The sequence below is a fragment of the Lissotriton vulgaris genome, chromosome 9 (assembly GCF_964263255.1).
Source record: "Lissotriton vulgaris chromosome 9, aLisVul1.2, whole genome shotgun sequence".
Lineage (NCBI taxonomy): Eukaryota > Metazoa > Chordata > Amphibia > Caudata > Salamandridae > Lissotriton > Lissotriton vulgaris.
The window spans coordinates 1227414527-1227432464 of NC_141697.1; the positions used below are offsets into that span (position 1 = coordinate 1227414527).

General features: G+C 47.2%; 1 protein-coding gene across 1 annotated transcript in view; it reads right to left on the reverse strand.

Annotated features, from left to right (window-relative positions):
- Positions 1-201: 201 nt before the first annotated feature.
- Positions 202-17938, reverse strand: part of CIMIP7 (ciliary microtubule inner protein 7) — a 246714-nt gene continuing 228977 nt past the window's right edge. Inside the window, exon 4 of the mRNA XM_086936885.1 lies at positions 202-1928. Coding sequence (XP_086793011.1) covers positions 1182-1928 — 747 coding nt within the window. The 3' untranslated portion in view covers positions 202-1181. The remainder of the gene's footprint in view (positions 1929-17938) is intronic.

Genomic DNA, 17938 nt, shown 5'->3' on the forward strand with positions numbered 1-17938 from the left:
TGGAAGGGGGTCGAAAGCACAAAAAATAGGAAAAATAGGCCAGGTCCCAGTAAAATGTCAAAACTCTTTAGAAAGTTTGGTTTTAGGGAAGATGGTGATTTTAGCAGCACAAACCCTTTGTTGACATCATTTGCAATGAAATAACAGACACTTTCTGCTGCAGCACTTTATTCCCTAAAACAACAAAAATGTAGCTGTTTTTTGCCTCGTAAGTTATTCGCGGATCCTATGAGATGCAGATTTGGATCCAGAATGGTGATATGCAAGGATGCACATACACAGAAAAAGTGGTGCCTTGTTTTATGGAGCACTGATGAGCAAGCAATAAAGGTACCCAAAGCTAGGAATTAGCAACCACTTAAGCAGTTTCGGGTCCTGACATGTAGTGACAGGGTAATCATGAAGAGGGAATGAGAAAGAGACAGGATGGTTGAGTAGAAACAGGAAAGCAGCAACAGAGACCAACACAATAAATGTAAGGGAAGATGTCGAGAATTAGGAAGAGGGGCCACTGGTGGAAGGAATGTAAAGATGAGCAGTTGTAGTGGTTGCTGGAAGGATGAAAGAACAGACTGTAGAGTGGGAGAATGATCAATTGGAGGAATTGCAGAAATATTGAGGAGGGCAGGAGGAGGTGCTACTGGCGGGATTGAAGAAAGACTCCTCAGAGGAAGGGCGAAAGGGAAGGATGAAAGTAAAAATAGTTAGAGTGGTCAAAGGGCACCTGAGTGAAATTGGAAAAATGATGGAGAGAGGCAAAACGTCACAAAAAAAAATCGATTTAAAGGTAGGAACAGCAAGAGATGTGGCCAGTGGAGCAGAATGTGTAACACCACAGGAAAGCACTAGTAACAGAAAGAAACAGGCACAATTTATAAATAGATAAATATGACAACAAAGGTAACCCAAGCCAAGAGACCAATTACGGTCATGCTTGGTAAGAGTGGAAGGAAAGTGGGTATTGTGAACAGTAGAGTGGCAGTCATATTGTGTGAGAAAGCCAACTGGGACATATTAATCAACATTGCTTGACTTATTCATTTGCTACACTGATTTATTGTTAGAAATAAACTTTTAGAACCCTATTTTGAGAGCTTTATGTGCAAATAATTATACAATTAGGTGACATAGACGACGATGGCAAGTTGCGTCTAAGGCAATCATCCTGGTCGCAAGTGGAACTATTTTGGTGGAAGGCCTCTTGTTTTCCCCACCTCTAAATTAGGCCAAACAAGGCAGTCGGATACGGTTATCCGAGACAACGGTGCAGACATGATCCTCTTGTTTCTATGTGGGAGGGTATGAGGAGCACAGCTGTAGTCTTTCACAGGAGGCTCTCGTTGAGTAGCACAGACGTAATCTTTCACCGGCGACTTTTGTGGGGTAGTGCAGAGGTCATTTGGTGGAGACTCTGGCTGGGTACAACAGCTGTAGTCCTTCAAAGAAGGGTCTTGTTGAGCCGCACAGCTGTAGTCCTCCACATGGGGCTCCTGTTGGGTAGCACAGTTGTAGTCTTGCATTGGAGACTCTGGCTGGGGAGGGCAAGTGTAGTCTTCCACAGAAGACTGTTGAGTTGCACACGTGTTGTCTTTCAGAGGAGACTGACGTTGTTTCACACAGGCGAAGTCTTTCAGAGGAGTCACTTGGCCATTCCTGCTGAGATTGTCTGTGAGACTGATGGGATGTCGCTTGTACGAGTGCTGGTAAATCGTGCTTGGTGTACGCTTCAGGGGCTTGCCCATGGAAAGGCGAGGCACTAAGAGTTGCGGTATCTTTTTGTCAGTTGTGTAATCGCCTAGTTTCCAGAAATCATACTGATATGTGCTAAAAGGAGGTCGCTGACTCTTTAATTCTTCTTGCAGAGGACCCCACTCAAGGAAGTTGAAAGTATGCCGGGGCTTTGGAGCCATGCTGGGTGTTATAGTGCCCTTAAACAAGTAGAAACACACATATTAAAAAATGTAAAAAGCAAATGCAGACAACCTACTGTTCCATTTGACCCAGAATGAGTCCTCATTCAATCCTTTTATTAAAGACTATGTTGCAAAAGTAATTGCTGAATGATCATGATGGAGTTTGCAATGTGTAGTGCTGAATAGTCCTAGAAAGGGAGGCACAGACCTCCCTCCTACCTATGCCTTTTGTATTTACTCACACAGGGGGCATGTTATCAAGAACAGAGTTAATGAATGGCAATTAACGAATCGGTAAATACCGATTCGGTAAATACCAAATCTTAACGATTCTGTAATTTTTACCGATTTTTTATCTACATAGCATTTACCAATTCGAAAATACCGAATCGGTAAAATTCGGTATTTTCAAATCGGTAAATTTCAATTACCTACATCTAGGGCCCGATGTAGGTAAAATTGATTTACCGAATTTAAATTACCGAATTTTACCGATTCGGTAATTTAAAATCGGTAAATCAATGGGTCCGATATGTAGGTATTCCAGATGTGCTGGAATACCGAATCGGATGAATTCGGTATTTACCGATTCGGTAAATACCGAATCGGTAATGCCCATTCATTCCTATGGGCTTTGAAGCCCATAGGAATGAATGGACATTACCGAATCGGTATTTACCGAATCGGTAAATACCGAATTTCTCAAGGGTGCAGGGGGTGTCACTTTGACACCCTCTGGCACCCCCAAAACAGGCACGGGTGCCATGTGGCAGGCATACCTGCTCTAAGGGCAGGTCTGCCTGTCACATGGCATAGGTGTGCATGCACACATGTGCATGCACACCGGAATCGTTATTTTACCATCAAATAGGATTTGATGGTAAAATACCGATTCGTTAAGGCTCCTGGGACTCTGAAGAGTCCCACCTACATATGGGTGGCTCCGAATCGGTAAAACTACCGAATCGGTATTTTACCGATTCGGTAACTTTACCGAATCGGTAAAGTTACCGATTCGGTAAAATAGTGCACCTACATGTCAAATCATGTATACCGATCGGTAACGGCCGAAAATACCGATTTTCGGCCGTTACCGACCGACCTACATCGGGCCCCTAGACCTTTAACTTTTTATTGATCTAGGACTCACTCACTGAACAGGGTCCATCACTTTTTAAAATGATTTAATCTGCTAATTTTATGATGGGAGGGGCCTTAATGCGGAGAATCACTGCCTCATGAAACCGAGGTTTATTTAACACGGCCTCCGATCTAATAACGAATGGGAGAATTAAATGACGTACATTTTGGTATGTCTAAGTTTAGGTGTGCAGGTAGGTCCCAGCACTTTTTAATTAAAAAAAAACATGAAATAATGGTACACCAATGTATAAATGACCACAGTTACAGGCACAACAACATAGTCACACAAGAAGGTCAAGGAATTTTAGAAAAAGGAAAAATTGCGAAAACTTTTATAATACAGAACTGCAAACATTTTTCAGCTACACCAATAAAAGTACCTGCCTGTTAACAAAAAGCAAATAAATATACATCACAACGAAGTCAAATCAACCAATACTAAAGGTAAGAATATTAACAACATATCTTGAAATGCATGCATACACTTGCCATTCCTAGAAAGGGAAATTACAAAAATGCACTCTCAAGTTTGTGTTTCCACATGATGGAACTCTCTAAGCACTAAACCACACAAAAGTTTTATTATCAAAATATGAATCTGAAGCAAATGCCAGAGACAAGAAAGAAGACTCGTAGAGACTCGTAGAGAAGCACAGGGCAGCGATGGGAAACCCAGGGTAGCTCTGCAGAATGAAACTCCAGCACTGCCCTGAGGATGGAGAAATGTGCATCACCAGAGGCCCAAGAGCCCCCTGGACAACATCCAGGGCTCAGGACCCGGCGGAGTGGGCCAGTATTGTTAGCAAGGACATTATATTTTTCTCTGTTGGATTCCTTTGAAGAAGTATGACCCTGGGCACAGTGCAGAGTACGGATAACTCAGCACAGAGACGTTGGTGCAGATTTACAAGAAACTGAAGCAACCACCAGGAGTTCCCAGTAGTTAAAGATATTAGTTCTACATTTTAACTCCAAATCCAATGAGAGGATGGTGGCTCATATTAACCACTTTCCTGCGCCGCGAATTCCGCCGCGTCGCGGGAGGGGCTAGGGGGTGGGCGTGGTGCTCCGGTACTTATGAAGGCTCCACGCCATCGGGAGTTACGGGCGGCATGTGCTCATGATGGCATGGAACCGTCATGACCCCGCCCACTCATTAAATAACCCGCACTGGCGGGGAATTAGTGCCGCGTGGGCGGAGCGGCAGCGGCATAGCGGCTCCACGCCGTCATGAGCACACGCCGCCCGTGACTCAAGACGGTGAGAAGCCGTCATGAGCACCCAAAGGGTCAAGTCCTCATGCTCAAAGTTGTTGATATCAAACACTGTTGTCTACCTCTCGCTGCTCATTAGCGGAAGCTCATTCAATAAGTAAATATAGCTCAAAATCCGATGACTTCGAAGGGCGAGGAAAGCCTCATGGTAGAGTTCAGTTCTATCGCTGACATCTGTTGCTAAATATGAATCAGAAAAGAGGCTCACGGAAAGAGGATTTCTGCGGATGCCATGGGTAGAAGACAATGGGTTTAACTTTAGCTGGTGTGACTGCCTTATGATGAGAAAGTGAATCGATGGCCCATGGTAAGACTTTGTCTGCAAAAACCAAAGAACTGGACTTTTTTTGGTTGCTTTAACTTAACGTGTATTTGTAAAGTGCACGTTCACCCAGAAGCGCATCTTGGTACTGAATAACAGATGTTTATTGCTACCCCACGCAATGGTATTCATTTTATCGACCTCAGAAGGATGGAAGACTGAGTGGACCCCCCGGGATTTGAACCTGTGACCATGAGGTCAAACACAGGCTCCTCCAGTGGACCTATTAGTTTATTAACACACCAGACCCGGCTTTTTAAACTAACAAAAATCTGTGCAATAGCCATACCAGGTCCTGTTGTGCAGTGCACCAGTCCCTGTGTGCAGTCTGTTTGTGAAATATCCTCATAGGTGGTGTTTGGGTCACAGGAGTGTATGTGGAGGCAGCACACCAACTTAGCCGGATATAATAGGTTTTGCACATGAGCCTTCAAATGTATAACTGAAGTGCAATGTGGAAGCGAACGTCATCTCCGGAACTAAGCATCTGAGGGGTGAAATAAAGCATGTTGTCAGAATAAAAAGGAACTTGTGATGTATGCATCCGGATTGAAAATGTGTGATTTAGAAGAACACATTGGGGCAGATTTACAAGGCCTTTGCGACACTTTTGCGCCGCCGTTGTGTCACTTTTTGTGACGCCGCGGCAGCGTAAACAATGAGGCCAATTTACAATGTGACGCATCTAGGGCGATGTGACACGTTGTAAAGCCCTGAGTCACATTATACCTGCGTCAGGTATAATGTATGCAGGGTGGGCGTTCCCACGTAGGAAAGGCTAGTAAAAGTGACACAGGGAAATCTACATAATTTCACTGCGCCACTTCTAGGATGCCACTGCGTCAAAACCTTGAGTCTGTTTGGAGCAGGCATAAGGAGAGACACAGCACAATAGGTAAAGGCCTCCCCATGTATTGCTGGAGATGCATTGTGCTTGCGACACAAATTCAGCAATGTGTGACTTTTGCGCCAATAGAAAGGTCAGAATTTCTGACGCATCTGTCAATCCTTACGCCATGGTGCACCGTATTGGTATTTATATTTCGCGCACATTGCACCCAGATGAGCGAGATTATGCACACTACTCTGCAGCACACTAAACCTACACTAACCCTGACCACTGTTTGGTCTGGGACAGGTAGGCGCAGCCGAGATAGAGGCACTGGTGTTGAATGACCACACGGCCATCTAAACACTCTGAAGACACCCACACAACATAACACCTGGCGTGGGAGAGGCAGAGACACCTGCCGTATGAGAGACAGAGACACCTGGCGGATGAGAGACAGAGACACCTGGCAGATGAGAGCCAGAGACACCTGGTGGAGTCCGGCAACCACACTTAGAGCAAAGATTGTGTACCTCACCACGGAGGCTTTAGATAGTGGATTTTTGGGTAAAAAAGAATACAATTTTTTGAATACCTCCCAACAAAAAATACCTTCCTTATATGTACTGCCGAAAGTGCATAAAGATGTTACCAAACCCCCAGGATGCCCCAATATTGCGGTATGTGGGTCAATGCTTGAGCCTTTGGCGAAATACATCGATACCTTCCTCAAGACATTTGTAATCATGACACAAGCTTACATCAGGGACACGATGGATTTTCTCCACAAAATTGAGAACTCGGTGTTCGATGGAGACCAGCAATTGTTGGTCTCCTTCGACATCGAGAGTCTCTACACAAATATACCGCAAGATGAGGCTCTCATGGTGATGGAACTGGTATTAGATCAAAGAAGCAGGCTCCACCAGGTTCCTACTAAATTTAGCCTTGATTTGGCCAAAATTTGTTTAAAGAACAGCTTCTTTTTTTTTTAAGGGGGATCTATATTTACAACTCAAGGGGGTAGCTATGGGGTGTTGCTTTGCCCCTGAGATAGCTAATCTCGTGATGGACCAGTTTGAGGGGAGATATGTCCTTGGTGAGGCGAACCCATTTCGGCATTGTTTGTCGAGATGGGTTCGTTTCATTGACAATATATTCCTAATCTGGACGAGGAGCAGAGAAGAACTTGAGCTTTTCCATGGGTGGCTGAATGCTTGTACCCCAGATCTCAAATTTACTATTAATTATAGTAATAAGAACATCAATTTTCTAGACATGTGGATTTTTTAATAACAAAGGCCACCTTGAAATGAACTTATTTATTAAGCCGACTGATCGCAACACTCTTTTAGAGTTCACCAGCGGCCACCCCAGGAGTCTCAAGGAGAACCTGCCATATGGGCAGTTTTTGCGCGTGCGCAGCAATTGTTCTAATAAACAAGATTATTTTGACAATGCAGAAATTCTATTGAACAAACTGTGTGCCCGAGGGTACCCTAGGAAATTAGTCAAAGCTGCACTTAAAATAGCGTGGTACACGCCCCATGAGACTCTACTGACCCCGAAAGAAAAAAACGAAAAAAGTGAGATGACTTGTGTGTTGACTTTTATCCCAAAAGCCAATAAGGTCAAGCAAGTTATCCTAAAGAATTGGAGGTTGATTGAACACCTCAACATTCCCAAACCTCTCTTTGCCTTCCGGAAACGGAAAAACATAAACCAACATCTAGTCAGAGCCAGTAGAGCATTACCAATCAGGAAAGATACCAGGAGTCTATTAGGCCTACCAGCATTGATCGGACACTACCGGTGCATGAATTGTACGGTGTGCCCCAACTCTAAAGATTTGAAGGATATAACGATCAATGGACAGATGCACACTATGCGTTCATTCTCTAATTGCAACACTAAAAATGTTGTATATGTAGTAGTCTGTCCGTGTAACCTTGCCTATATAGGCCAGACGACCCAAGCAGTTAAAATGCGGATTGGGCAGCACAAGTCGCGCATTAGGTGCAAAACTGGTGGGGCTCCACTGGTACAGCACTACTCTGATGCTGGACATAGCGAGGAAGAAATGATGTGGTCGGTCCTAGTAGTAATTACGGCCAAAATAGAGGTGAGCTAGAACTGAAATTGAACAGGATGATGGCTAGACTAATTGATAGATACCACACTTCTACTAATGGACTTAATGACCGTGACGAATTGTGGGCACTCATTTAATATTCGCTGTTGATTACGAATTGGATGTCCCTTTCATAAGACTCACTCAGAGAGGGCTCTCCTGGTTAATGTTTTCTAATTTTCAGGATTGTTTTCCTGTGCATTGATGTATGCCTCTTGTATTTTATTTTAACAGCTTCATCTTTCTTTTTCATAGTATCTTGTGCGCTTGGTGGGTGGTTACATATGAGTCATAGATTGAGAACCCCGATGTGGTTATGCGATGCCCGGGATACTCGGCTCACGTTGGTTTGGTGATGGGTTGGTTCCTTTATTTTTTAATCATTTTTAAATTATTTTTGTGTTTCATTTTGATTTGTTGGAGCGTTAGAGGGCTTTAAGTTTGCCCTGAATTTAGATTATTGTCTCAGCATGTATGCTCCCTGAATGTAGGCGGCTGTCCTGGTTACTGTGCTCGTCCACGTTTGGTTTATTCTGTGCCAGCGAGGTAAGAAGTACGATGTGAGGCTGTTGTTCCTCTATTTTTGTTGCCCGTCAGTCCCTTGTTTGTGTTAGGTGCGCTGTGGACGCTCCCGCGTGACGTCCCGGTCCGCTTTTGACCCACTGGCAAATGCGAGTCGCCCAGGCAAACGCGGATGTTGGTTACCTGTTGAGCAACGTGGACGGACCATGTAGTGAAGTTGGCTTCCCGTTTTGGTAGGTACCGTGTTTAGATACTCTGTAGTGTTAGAAGTGTTGCAGTTTATATGTAGATACCTCTGGGATGTATAAGAGAAGTGACGGGGCTGTTTACTTTTGTCCATATTTTAGGAGCGAGTTTCCCAGCCTCGACCCCTGTATTGAATACGTGTGTACAGATTTGTTTGCGCCCCGGACCTCCAAGTGGGCACGGTGGTTTGGACCGTAAAGGTACACTCCATTTACTTCTATCGTGACGTGTGTGGTTCTGAGTGCCCTTGGATGCTTCCGCATGTTTAATAGCGACATTGTTTATCTATATTTCTTTTTAGTATTCCGGTTCTGTGGCCCAGTGGAGTACTTCCCCCTGGAGGATCAGTAGATTGACCTGCACTAGTTTTTTTTTCCCCAAGGTACCTATGCCCCAGTATGTTTGGTGGTTTGTAGTTTGTTCTGCACTGTTTTACTTGGTGTGGCTCTCCGCTCCTGAATTGTGTTTTAGCTTGATTGTTTATTCATTATTTTTATCGAGCACCATGGTTTGTTTCTTGTTGTTGGTGCTCGCTTTTCACCTTAGGTTCACTCTGGTTCGGAGGATCATTGTATTTTATTTTATTTTATTCCTTGCCTGTGAGGAGTTGGTTGGTTCTGAGCACCTTTCTTTGGGCACGAGTGGCACTGCATTCTTTCAGACGGGTGAGAAGATAGATACGGCACTGTAATATTTTGTTTTGATATAATGTTTTTGTATTATTATTGTAGTGCCCTTGTCATGATGAAGCCATAAAGATTCAACTGGCTGAAACGCGACCGCGACTGCGTCAACATCATTGTGATTAGGAGTCCCCTTATAGTTTACTTGTGTTTGTTTAAATTCAGGCACCTTATACAAAAGAGTGTTGTGAGAGAATTTGCATCTCAGGCGCAGTGAGGATCTCCTTTGTAGATATATATCACTCGAAATTAGGAGTGTATATTTTGTGATAGGTCTTTTTTGAGATCTTTATTTGGGTACACCTTGTATATGTATTGTATATATTGTATTTGTGATTTGTATATATTTGATTGTATTGTATATAGTTGACTTTGCCCTCTATATATATTTGTTGTGCGCCATTTTTTCCTGTACATGTTTATATGTCCTCAGAAACCTGCGATTGATTTTCTACACATTAAGTTGTATAGAACAAGATAATTAATTTTTTCATGTTCTTAATTAAATGTTGAATTAATCCCTCAAGGCTACTTTTTTCAACTCTTTCATCTTCTTGATGCTCCTTGTCCAGGTATGGGAGGGTAATATGGGCAGAACCCCTGTTATATTTTCAGTGCGACACAAATTCAGCAATGTGTGACTTTTGCGCCAATAGATACGTCAGAATTTCTGACGCATCTGTCAATCCTTACGCCATGGTGCGCCGTATTGGTATTTATATTTCACGCACATTGCACCCAGATGAGCGAGATTATGCACACTACTCTGCAGCACACTAAACCTACACTAACCCTGACCATTGTTTGGTCTGGGACAGGTAGGCGCAGCCGAGATAGAGGCACTGGTGTTGAATGACCACACAGCGATCTAAACACTCTGAAGACACCCACACAACATAACACCTGGCGTGGGAGAGGCAGAGACACCTGGCGTATGAGAGACAGAGACACCAGCCGTATGAGAGACAGAGACACCTGGCGGATGAGAGACAGAGACACCTGGTGGATGAGAGACAGAGACACCAGCCGTATGAGAGACAGAGACACCTGGCGGATGAGAGACAGAGACACCTGGTGGATGAGAGACAGAGACACCTGGTGGATGAGAGACAGAGACACCTGGTGAATGAGAGGAAGAGACACCTGGTGGATGAGAGACAGAGACACCTGGCATATGAGCGACAGAGACACCTGGTGGATGCAAGACAGAGACACTAGGCGTATGAGAGGTAGAGACACCTGGTGGATGAGAGACAGAGACACCTGGTGGATGAGAGACAGAGACACGTGGCATTTGAGCGACAGAGACACCTGGTGGATGAGAGACAGAGACACCTGGTGGATGAGAGAAAGAGACACCTGTCGTATGAGCGACAGAGACACCTGGCGGATGAGAGACAGAGACCCCTGGCGGATGAGAGACAGAGATACCTGGTGGATGAGAGACAGAGACACCTGGTGGATGAGAGGCAGAGACACCTGGCATTTGAGCAACAGAGACACCTGGTGGATGAGAGACAGAGACACCTGGTGGATGAGAGACAGAGACACCTGGCGTATGAGCGACAGAGACACCTGGCGGATGGGAGACAGAGATACCTGGCGTATGAGAGCCACAGACACCTGGTGGATGAGAGACAGAGACACCTGGTGGATAAGAGATAGAGACACCTGGTGGATGAGAAACAGAGACACCTGGCGTATGAGTGACAGAGACACCTGACGGAAGAGAGACAGAGACACCTGGCGGATGAGAGACAGAGACACCTGGTGGATGAGAGACAGAGACACCTGGTGGATGCGAGACAGAGACACCTGGCGTATGAGCGACAGAGACACCTGGTGGATGAGAGACAGAGACACCTGGAATATGAGAGACAGAGACACCGGGTGTATGAGAGACGAAGACACCTGGTATATGAGAGACAGAGACACCTGGTGTATGAGAGACAGAGACACTTGGCGTATGAGAGACAGAGACACCTGGCATATGAGCGACAGAGACACCTGGTGGATGCGAGACAGAGACACCTGGTGGATGCGAGACAGAGACACCTGGTGGATGAGAGACAGAGACACCTCGCATATGAGGGACAGAGACACCTGGTGGATGGGAGACAGAGACACCTGGTGTATGAGAGACAGACACCTGGTGTATGAGAGACAGAGACACCTGGTGGATGAGAACAGAGAAACCTGGTGTATGAGAGACAGAGACACCTGGAGTATGAGCGACAGAGACACCTGGTGGATGCGAGACAGAGACTCAGGAGTATGAGAGACAAAGACACCTTGTGGATGAGAGACAGAGACACCTGGCATATGAGAGACAGAGACACCTGTCGTATGAGAGACGGAGACACCTGGCATATGAGAGACAGAAACACCTGTTGAATGAGAGACAGAGACACCTGGTGTATGAGAGACAGAGACACCTTGCATACGAGAGGCAGAGACACCTGGTGGATGAGAGACAGAGACACCTGGCATATGAGGGACAGAGACACCTGGTGGATGCGAGACAGAGACACCTGGTGTATGAGAGACAGACACCTGGTGTATGAGAGACAGAGACACCTGGTGGATGAGAACAGAGACACCTGGTGTATGAGAGACAGAGACACCTGGAGTATGAGCGACAGAGACACCTGGTGGGTGCGAGACAGAGACTCAGGAGTATGAGAGACAAAGACACCTTGTGGATGAGAGACAGACACACCTGGCATATGAGAGACAGAGACACCTGTCGTATGAGAGACGGAGACAACTGGCATATGAGAGACAGAAACACCTGGTGAATGAGAGACAGAGACACCTGGTGTATGAGAGACAGAGACACCTTGCATATGAGAGGCAGAGACACCTGGTGGATGAGAGACAGAGACACCTGGCATATGAGGGACAGAGACACCTGGTGGATGCGATACAGAGACACCTGGTGTATGAGAGACAGACACCTGGTGTATGAGAGACAGAGACACCTGGTGGATGAGAATAGAGACACCTGGCGGATGAGAGACAGAGATACCTGGAGGATGAGAGCCAGAGACACCTGGTGGATGAGAGACAGAGACACCTGGTGGATGAGAGACAGAAACACCTGATGGATGAGAAACAGAGACACCTGGCGTAAGAGCGACAGAGACACCTGACGGAAGAGAGACAGAGACACCTGGCGGATGAGAGACAGAGACACCTGGTGGATGAGAGACAGAGACTCCTGGTGGATGCGAGACAGAGACACCTGGCGTATGAGCGACAGAGACACCTGGTGGGTGCGAGACAGAGAAACCTGGTGGATGAGAGACAGAGATACCTGGCATATGAGAGACAGAGACACCGGGTGTATGAGAGACAAAGACACCTGGTTTATGAGAGACAGAGACACCTGGTGGATGAGAGACAGAGACACTTGGCGTATGAGAGACAGAGACACCTGGCATATGAGCGACAGAGACACCTGGTGGATGCGAGACAGAGACACCTGGTGGATGAGAACAGAGACACCTGGTGTATGAGAGACAGAGACACCTGGAGTATGAGCGACAGAGACACCTGGTGGATGCGAGACAGAGACTCAGGAGTATGAGAGACAGAGACACCTGGCATATGAGCGACAGAGACACCTGGTGGATGCGAGACAGAGACACCTGGCATATGAGAGACAAAGACACCTTGTGGATGAGAGACAGAGACACCTGGCATATGAGAGACAGAGACACCTGTCGTATGAGAGACGGAGACACCTGGCATATGAGAGACAGAAACACCTGGTGGATGAGACACAGAGACACCTGGTGTATGAGAAACAGAGACACCTTGCATATGAGAGGCAGAGACACCTGTTGGATGAGAGACAGAGACACCTGGTGGATAAGAGCCAGCATTCTTTTTAGCCAACAGAGTAGGAAATCAAAAAGGGACGCAGTTTTACTGTTCCTCAAGGAAAGCAATAACAGGGGGGTGCACATGCACACTCTCTGGGAGGCACTCAAAGTCACTATGAGGCGCACACTCATACCTATAGAAGTGTATGAGAGACAGAGACACCTGGTGGATGAGAGACAGAGTCACCTGGTGTATGAGAGACAGAGACACCTTGCATACGAGAGACAGAGATGCCTGGTGGATGAGAGACAGAGACACCTGGTGGATGAGAGACAGAGACACCTGGTGTATGAGAGACAGAGACACCTTGCAAACGAGAGACAGAGACAACTGGCATATGAGAGACAGAGGCACCTGGTGGATAAGAGACAGAGTCACCTGGTGTATGAGAGACAGAGACACCTGGTGGATGAGAGACAGAGACACCTGGTGGATGAGAGACAGAGACACCTGGTGGATGAGAGACAGAGACACCTGGTGGATGAGAGACAGAGACACCTGGTGGATGAGAGACAGAGACACGTGGCATACGAGAGACAGAGACACCTGGTGTATGAGAGACAGAGACACCTTGCATACGAGAGACAGAGACACCTGGTGGATGAGAGACAGAGACACCTGGTGTATGAGAGACAGAGACACCTTGCATACGAGAGACAGAGACACCTGGCATATGAGAGACAGAGGCACCTGGTGGATAAGAGACAGCCATCTTTTTAACCAACAGAGTAGGAAATAAAAAAGGGACGCCGTTTTACTGTTCCTCAAGGAAAGCGATAACAGGGGGGTACACATGCACACTCTCTGGGAGGCACTCAAGGTCACTATGAGGCGCACATTCATACCTATAGAAGTGTATGAGAGACAGAGACACCGGTGGATGAGAGACAGAGACACCTGGTGTATGAGAGACAGAGACACCTGGTGTATGAGAGACAGAGACACCTTGCATACAAGAGACAGAGACAACTGGCATATGAGAGTCAGAGGCACCTGGTGGATAAGAGACAGAGACACCTGGTGTATGAGAAACTGAGACACCTTGCAAACGAGAGACAGAGACACCTGCATATGAGAGACAGAGGCACCTGGTGGATAAGAGACAGCCATCTTTTTACCAACAGAGTAGGAAATAAAAAAGGGACGCCGTTTTACTGTTCCTCAAGGAAAGCGATAACAGGGGGGTACACATGCACACTCTCTGGGAGGCACTCAAGGTCACTATGAGGCGCACACTCATACCTATAGAAGTGTATGAGAGACAGAGACACTGGTGGATGAGAGACAGAGTCACCTGGTGTATGAGAGACAGAGACACCTTGCATACGAGAGACAGAGATGCCTGGTGGATGAGAGACAGAGACACCTGGTGGATGAGAGACAGAGACACCTGGTGTATGAGAGACAGAGACACCTTGCATACGAGAGACAGAGATGCCTGGTGGATGAGAGACAGAGACACCGGTGGATGAGAGACAGAGACACCTGGTGTATGAGAGACAGAGACACCTGGTGTATGAGAGACAGAGACACCTTGCATATGAGAGGCAGAGACACCTGGTGGATGAGAGACAGAGACACCTGGTGTATGAGAGACAGACACCTGGTGTATGAGAGACAGAGACACCTGGTGGATGAGAATAGAGACACCTGGTGTATGAGAGACAGAGATACCTGGAGTATGAGCGACAGAGACACCTGGTGGATGCGAGACAGAGACTCAGGAGTATGAGAGACAAAGACACCTTGTGGATGAGAGACAGAGACACCTGGCATATGAGAGACAGAGACACCTGTCGTATGAGAGACGGAGACACCTGGCATATGAGAGACAGAAACACCTGGTGAATGAGAGACAGAGACACCTGGTGTATGAGAGACAGAGACACCTTGCATATGAGAGGCAGAGACACCTGGTGGATGAGAGACAGAGACACCTGGTGGATAAGAGCCAGCATTCTTTTTAGCCAACAGAGTAGGAAATCAAAAAGGGACGCCGTTTTACTGTTCCTCAAGGAAAGCAATAACAGGGGGGTACACATGCACACTCTTTGGGAGGCACTCAAGGTCACTATGAGGCGCACACTCATACCTATAGAAGTGTATGAGAGACAGAGACACCGGTGGATGAGAGACAGAGACACCTGGTGTATGAGAGACAGAGACACCTGGTGTATGAGAGACAGAGACACCTTGCAAACGAGAGACAGAGATGCCTGGTGGATGAGAGACAGAGACACCTGGTGGATGAGAGACAGAGACACCTGGTGTATGAGAGACAGAGACACCTTACATACGAGAGACAGAGATGCCTGGTGGATGAGAGACAGAGACACCTGGTGGATGAGAGACAGAGACACCTGGTGTATGAGAGACAGAGACACCTTGCATACGAGAGACAGAGACACCTTGCATACGAGAGACAGAGATGCCTGGTGGATGAGAGACAGAGACACCTGGTGGATGAGAAAGAGAGACACCTGGCGTATGAGCGACAGAGACACCTGGCGGATGACAGACGGAGACCCCTGGCAGATGAGAGACAGAGACACCTGGTGGATGAGAGACAGAGACACCTGGTGGATGAGAGACAGAGACACCTGGCATTTGAGCAACAGAGACACCTGGTGGATGAGAGACAGAGACACCTGGTGGATGAGAGACAGAGACACCTGGCGTATGAGCGACAGAGACACCTGGTGGATGAGAGACAGAGATACCTGGAGGATGAGAGCCAGAGACACCTGGTGGATGAGAGACAGAGACACCTGGTGGATGAGAGACAGAAACACCTGATGGATGAGAAACAGAGACACCTGGCGTATGAGCGACAGAGACACCTGACGGAAGAGAGACAGAGACACCTGGCGGATGAGAGACAGAGACACCTGGTGGATGAGAGACAGAGACTCCTGGTGGATGCGAGACAGAGACACCTGGCGTATGAGCGACAGAGACACCTGGTGGATGCGAGACAGAGACACCTGGTGGATGAGAGACAGAGATACCTGGCATATGAGAGACAGAGACACCGGGTGTATGAGAGACAAAGACACCTGGTGGATGAGAGACAGAGACACTTGGCGTATGAGAGACAGAGACACCTGGCATATGAGCGACAGAGACACCTGGTGGATGCGAGACAGAGACACCTGGTGGATGCGAGACAGAGACACCTGATGTATGAGAGACAGACACCTGGTGTATGAGAGACAGAGACACCTGGTGGATGAGAACAGAGACACCTGGTGTATGAGAGACAGAGACACCTGGAGTATGAGCGACAGAGACACCTGGTGGATGCGAGACAGAGACTCAGGAGTATGAGAGACAGAGACACCTGGCATATGAGCGACAGAGACACCTGGTGGATGCGAGACAGAGACACCTGGCATATGAGAGACAAAGACACCTTGTGGATGAGAGACAGAGACACCTGGCATATGAGAGACAGAGACACCTGTCGTATGAGAGACGGAGACACCTGGCATATGAGAGACAGAAACACCTGGTGGATGAGACACAGAGACACCTGGTGTATGAGAGACAGAGACACCTTGCATATGAGAGGCAGAGACACCTGTTGGATGAGAGACAGAGACACCTGGTGGATAAGAGCCAGCATTCTTTTTAGCCAACAGAGTAGGAAATCAAAAAGGGACGCCGTTTTACTGTTCCTCAAGGAAAGCAATAACAGGGGGGTGCACATGCACACTCTCTGGGAGGCACTCAAAGTCACTATGAGGCGCACACTCATACCTATAGAAGTGTATGAGAGACAGAGACACCTGGTGGATGAGAGACAGAGTCACCTGGTGTATGAGAGACAGAGACACCTTGCATACGAGAGACAGAGATGCCTGGTGGATGAGAGACAGAGACACCTGGTGGATGAGAGACAGAGACACCTGGTGTATGAGAGACAGAGACACCTTGCAAACGAGAGACAGAGACAACTGGCATATGAGAGACAGAGGCACCTGGTGGATAAGAGACAGAGTCACCTGGTGTATGAGAGACAGAGACACCTGGTGGATGAGAGACAGAGACACCTGGTGGATGAGAGACAGAGACACCTGGTGGATGAGAGACAGAGACACCTGGTGGATGAGAGACAGAGACACGTGGCATACGAGAGACAGAGACACCTGGTGTATGAGAGACAGAGACACCTTGCATACGAGAGACAGAGACACCTGGTGGATGAGAGACAGAGACACCTGGTGTATGAGAGACAGAGACACCTTGCATACGAGAGACAGAGACACCTGGCATATGAGAGACAGAGGCACCTGGTGGATAAGAGACAGCCATCTTTTTAACCAACAGAGTAGGAAATAAAAAAGGGACGCCGTTTTACTGTTCCTCAAGGAAAGCGATAACAGGGGGGTACACATGCACACTCTCTGGGAGGCACTCAAGGTCACTATGAGGCGCACATTCATACCTATAGAAGTGTATGAGAGACAGAGACACCGGTGGATGAGAGACAGAGACACCTGGTGTATGAGAGACAGAGACACCTTGCATACAAGAGACAGAGACAACTGGCATATGAGAGTCAGAGGCACCTGGTGGATAAGAGACAGAGACACCTGGTGTATGAGAAACTGAGACACCTTGCAAACGAGAGACAGAGACAACTGGCATATGAGAGACAGAGGCACCTGGTGGATAAGAGACAGCCATCTTTTTACCAACAGAGTAGGAAATAAAAAAGGGACGCCGTTTTACTGTTCCTCAAGGAAAGCGATAACAGGGGGGTACACATGCACACTCTCTGGGAGGCACTCAAGGTCACTATGAGGCGCACACTCATACCTATAGAAGTGTATGAGAGACAGAGACACTGGTGGATGAGAGACAGAGTCACCTGGTGTATGAGAGACAGAGACACCTTGCATACGAGAGACAGGGATGCCTGGTGGATGAGAGACAGAGACACCTGGTGGATGAGAGACAGAGACACCTGGTGTATGAGAGACAG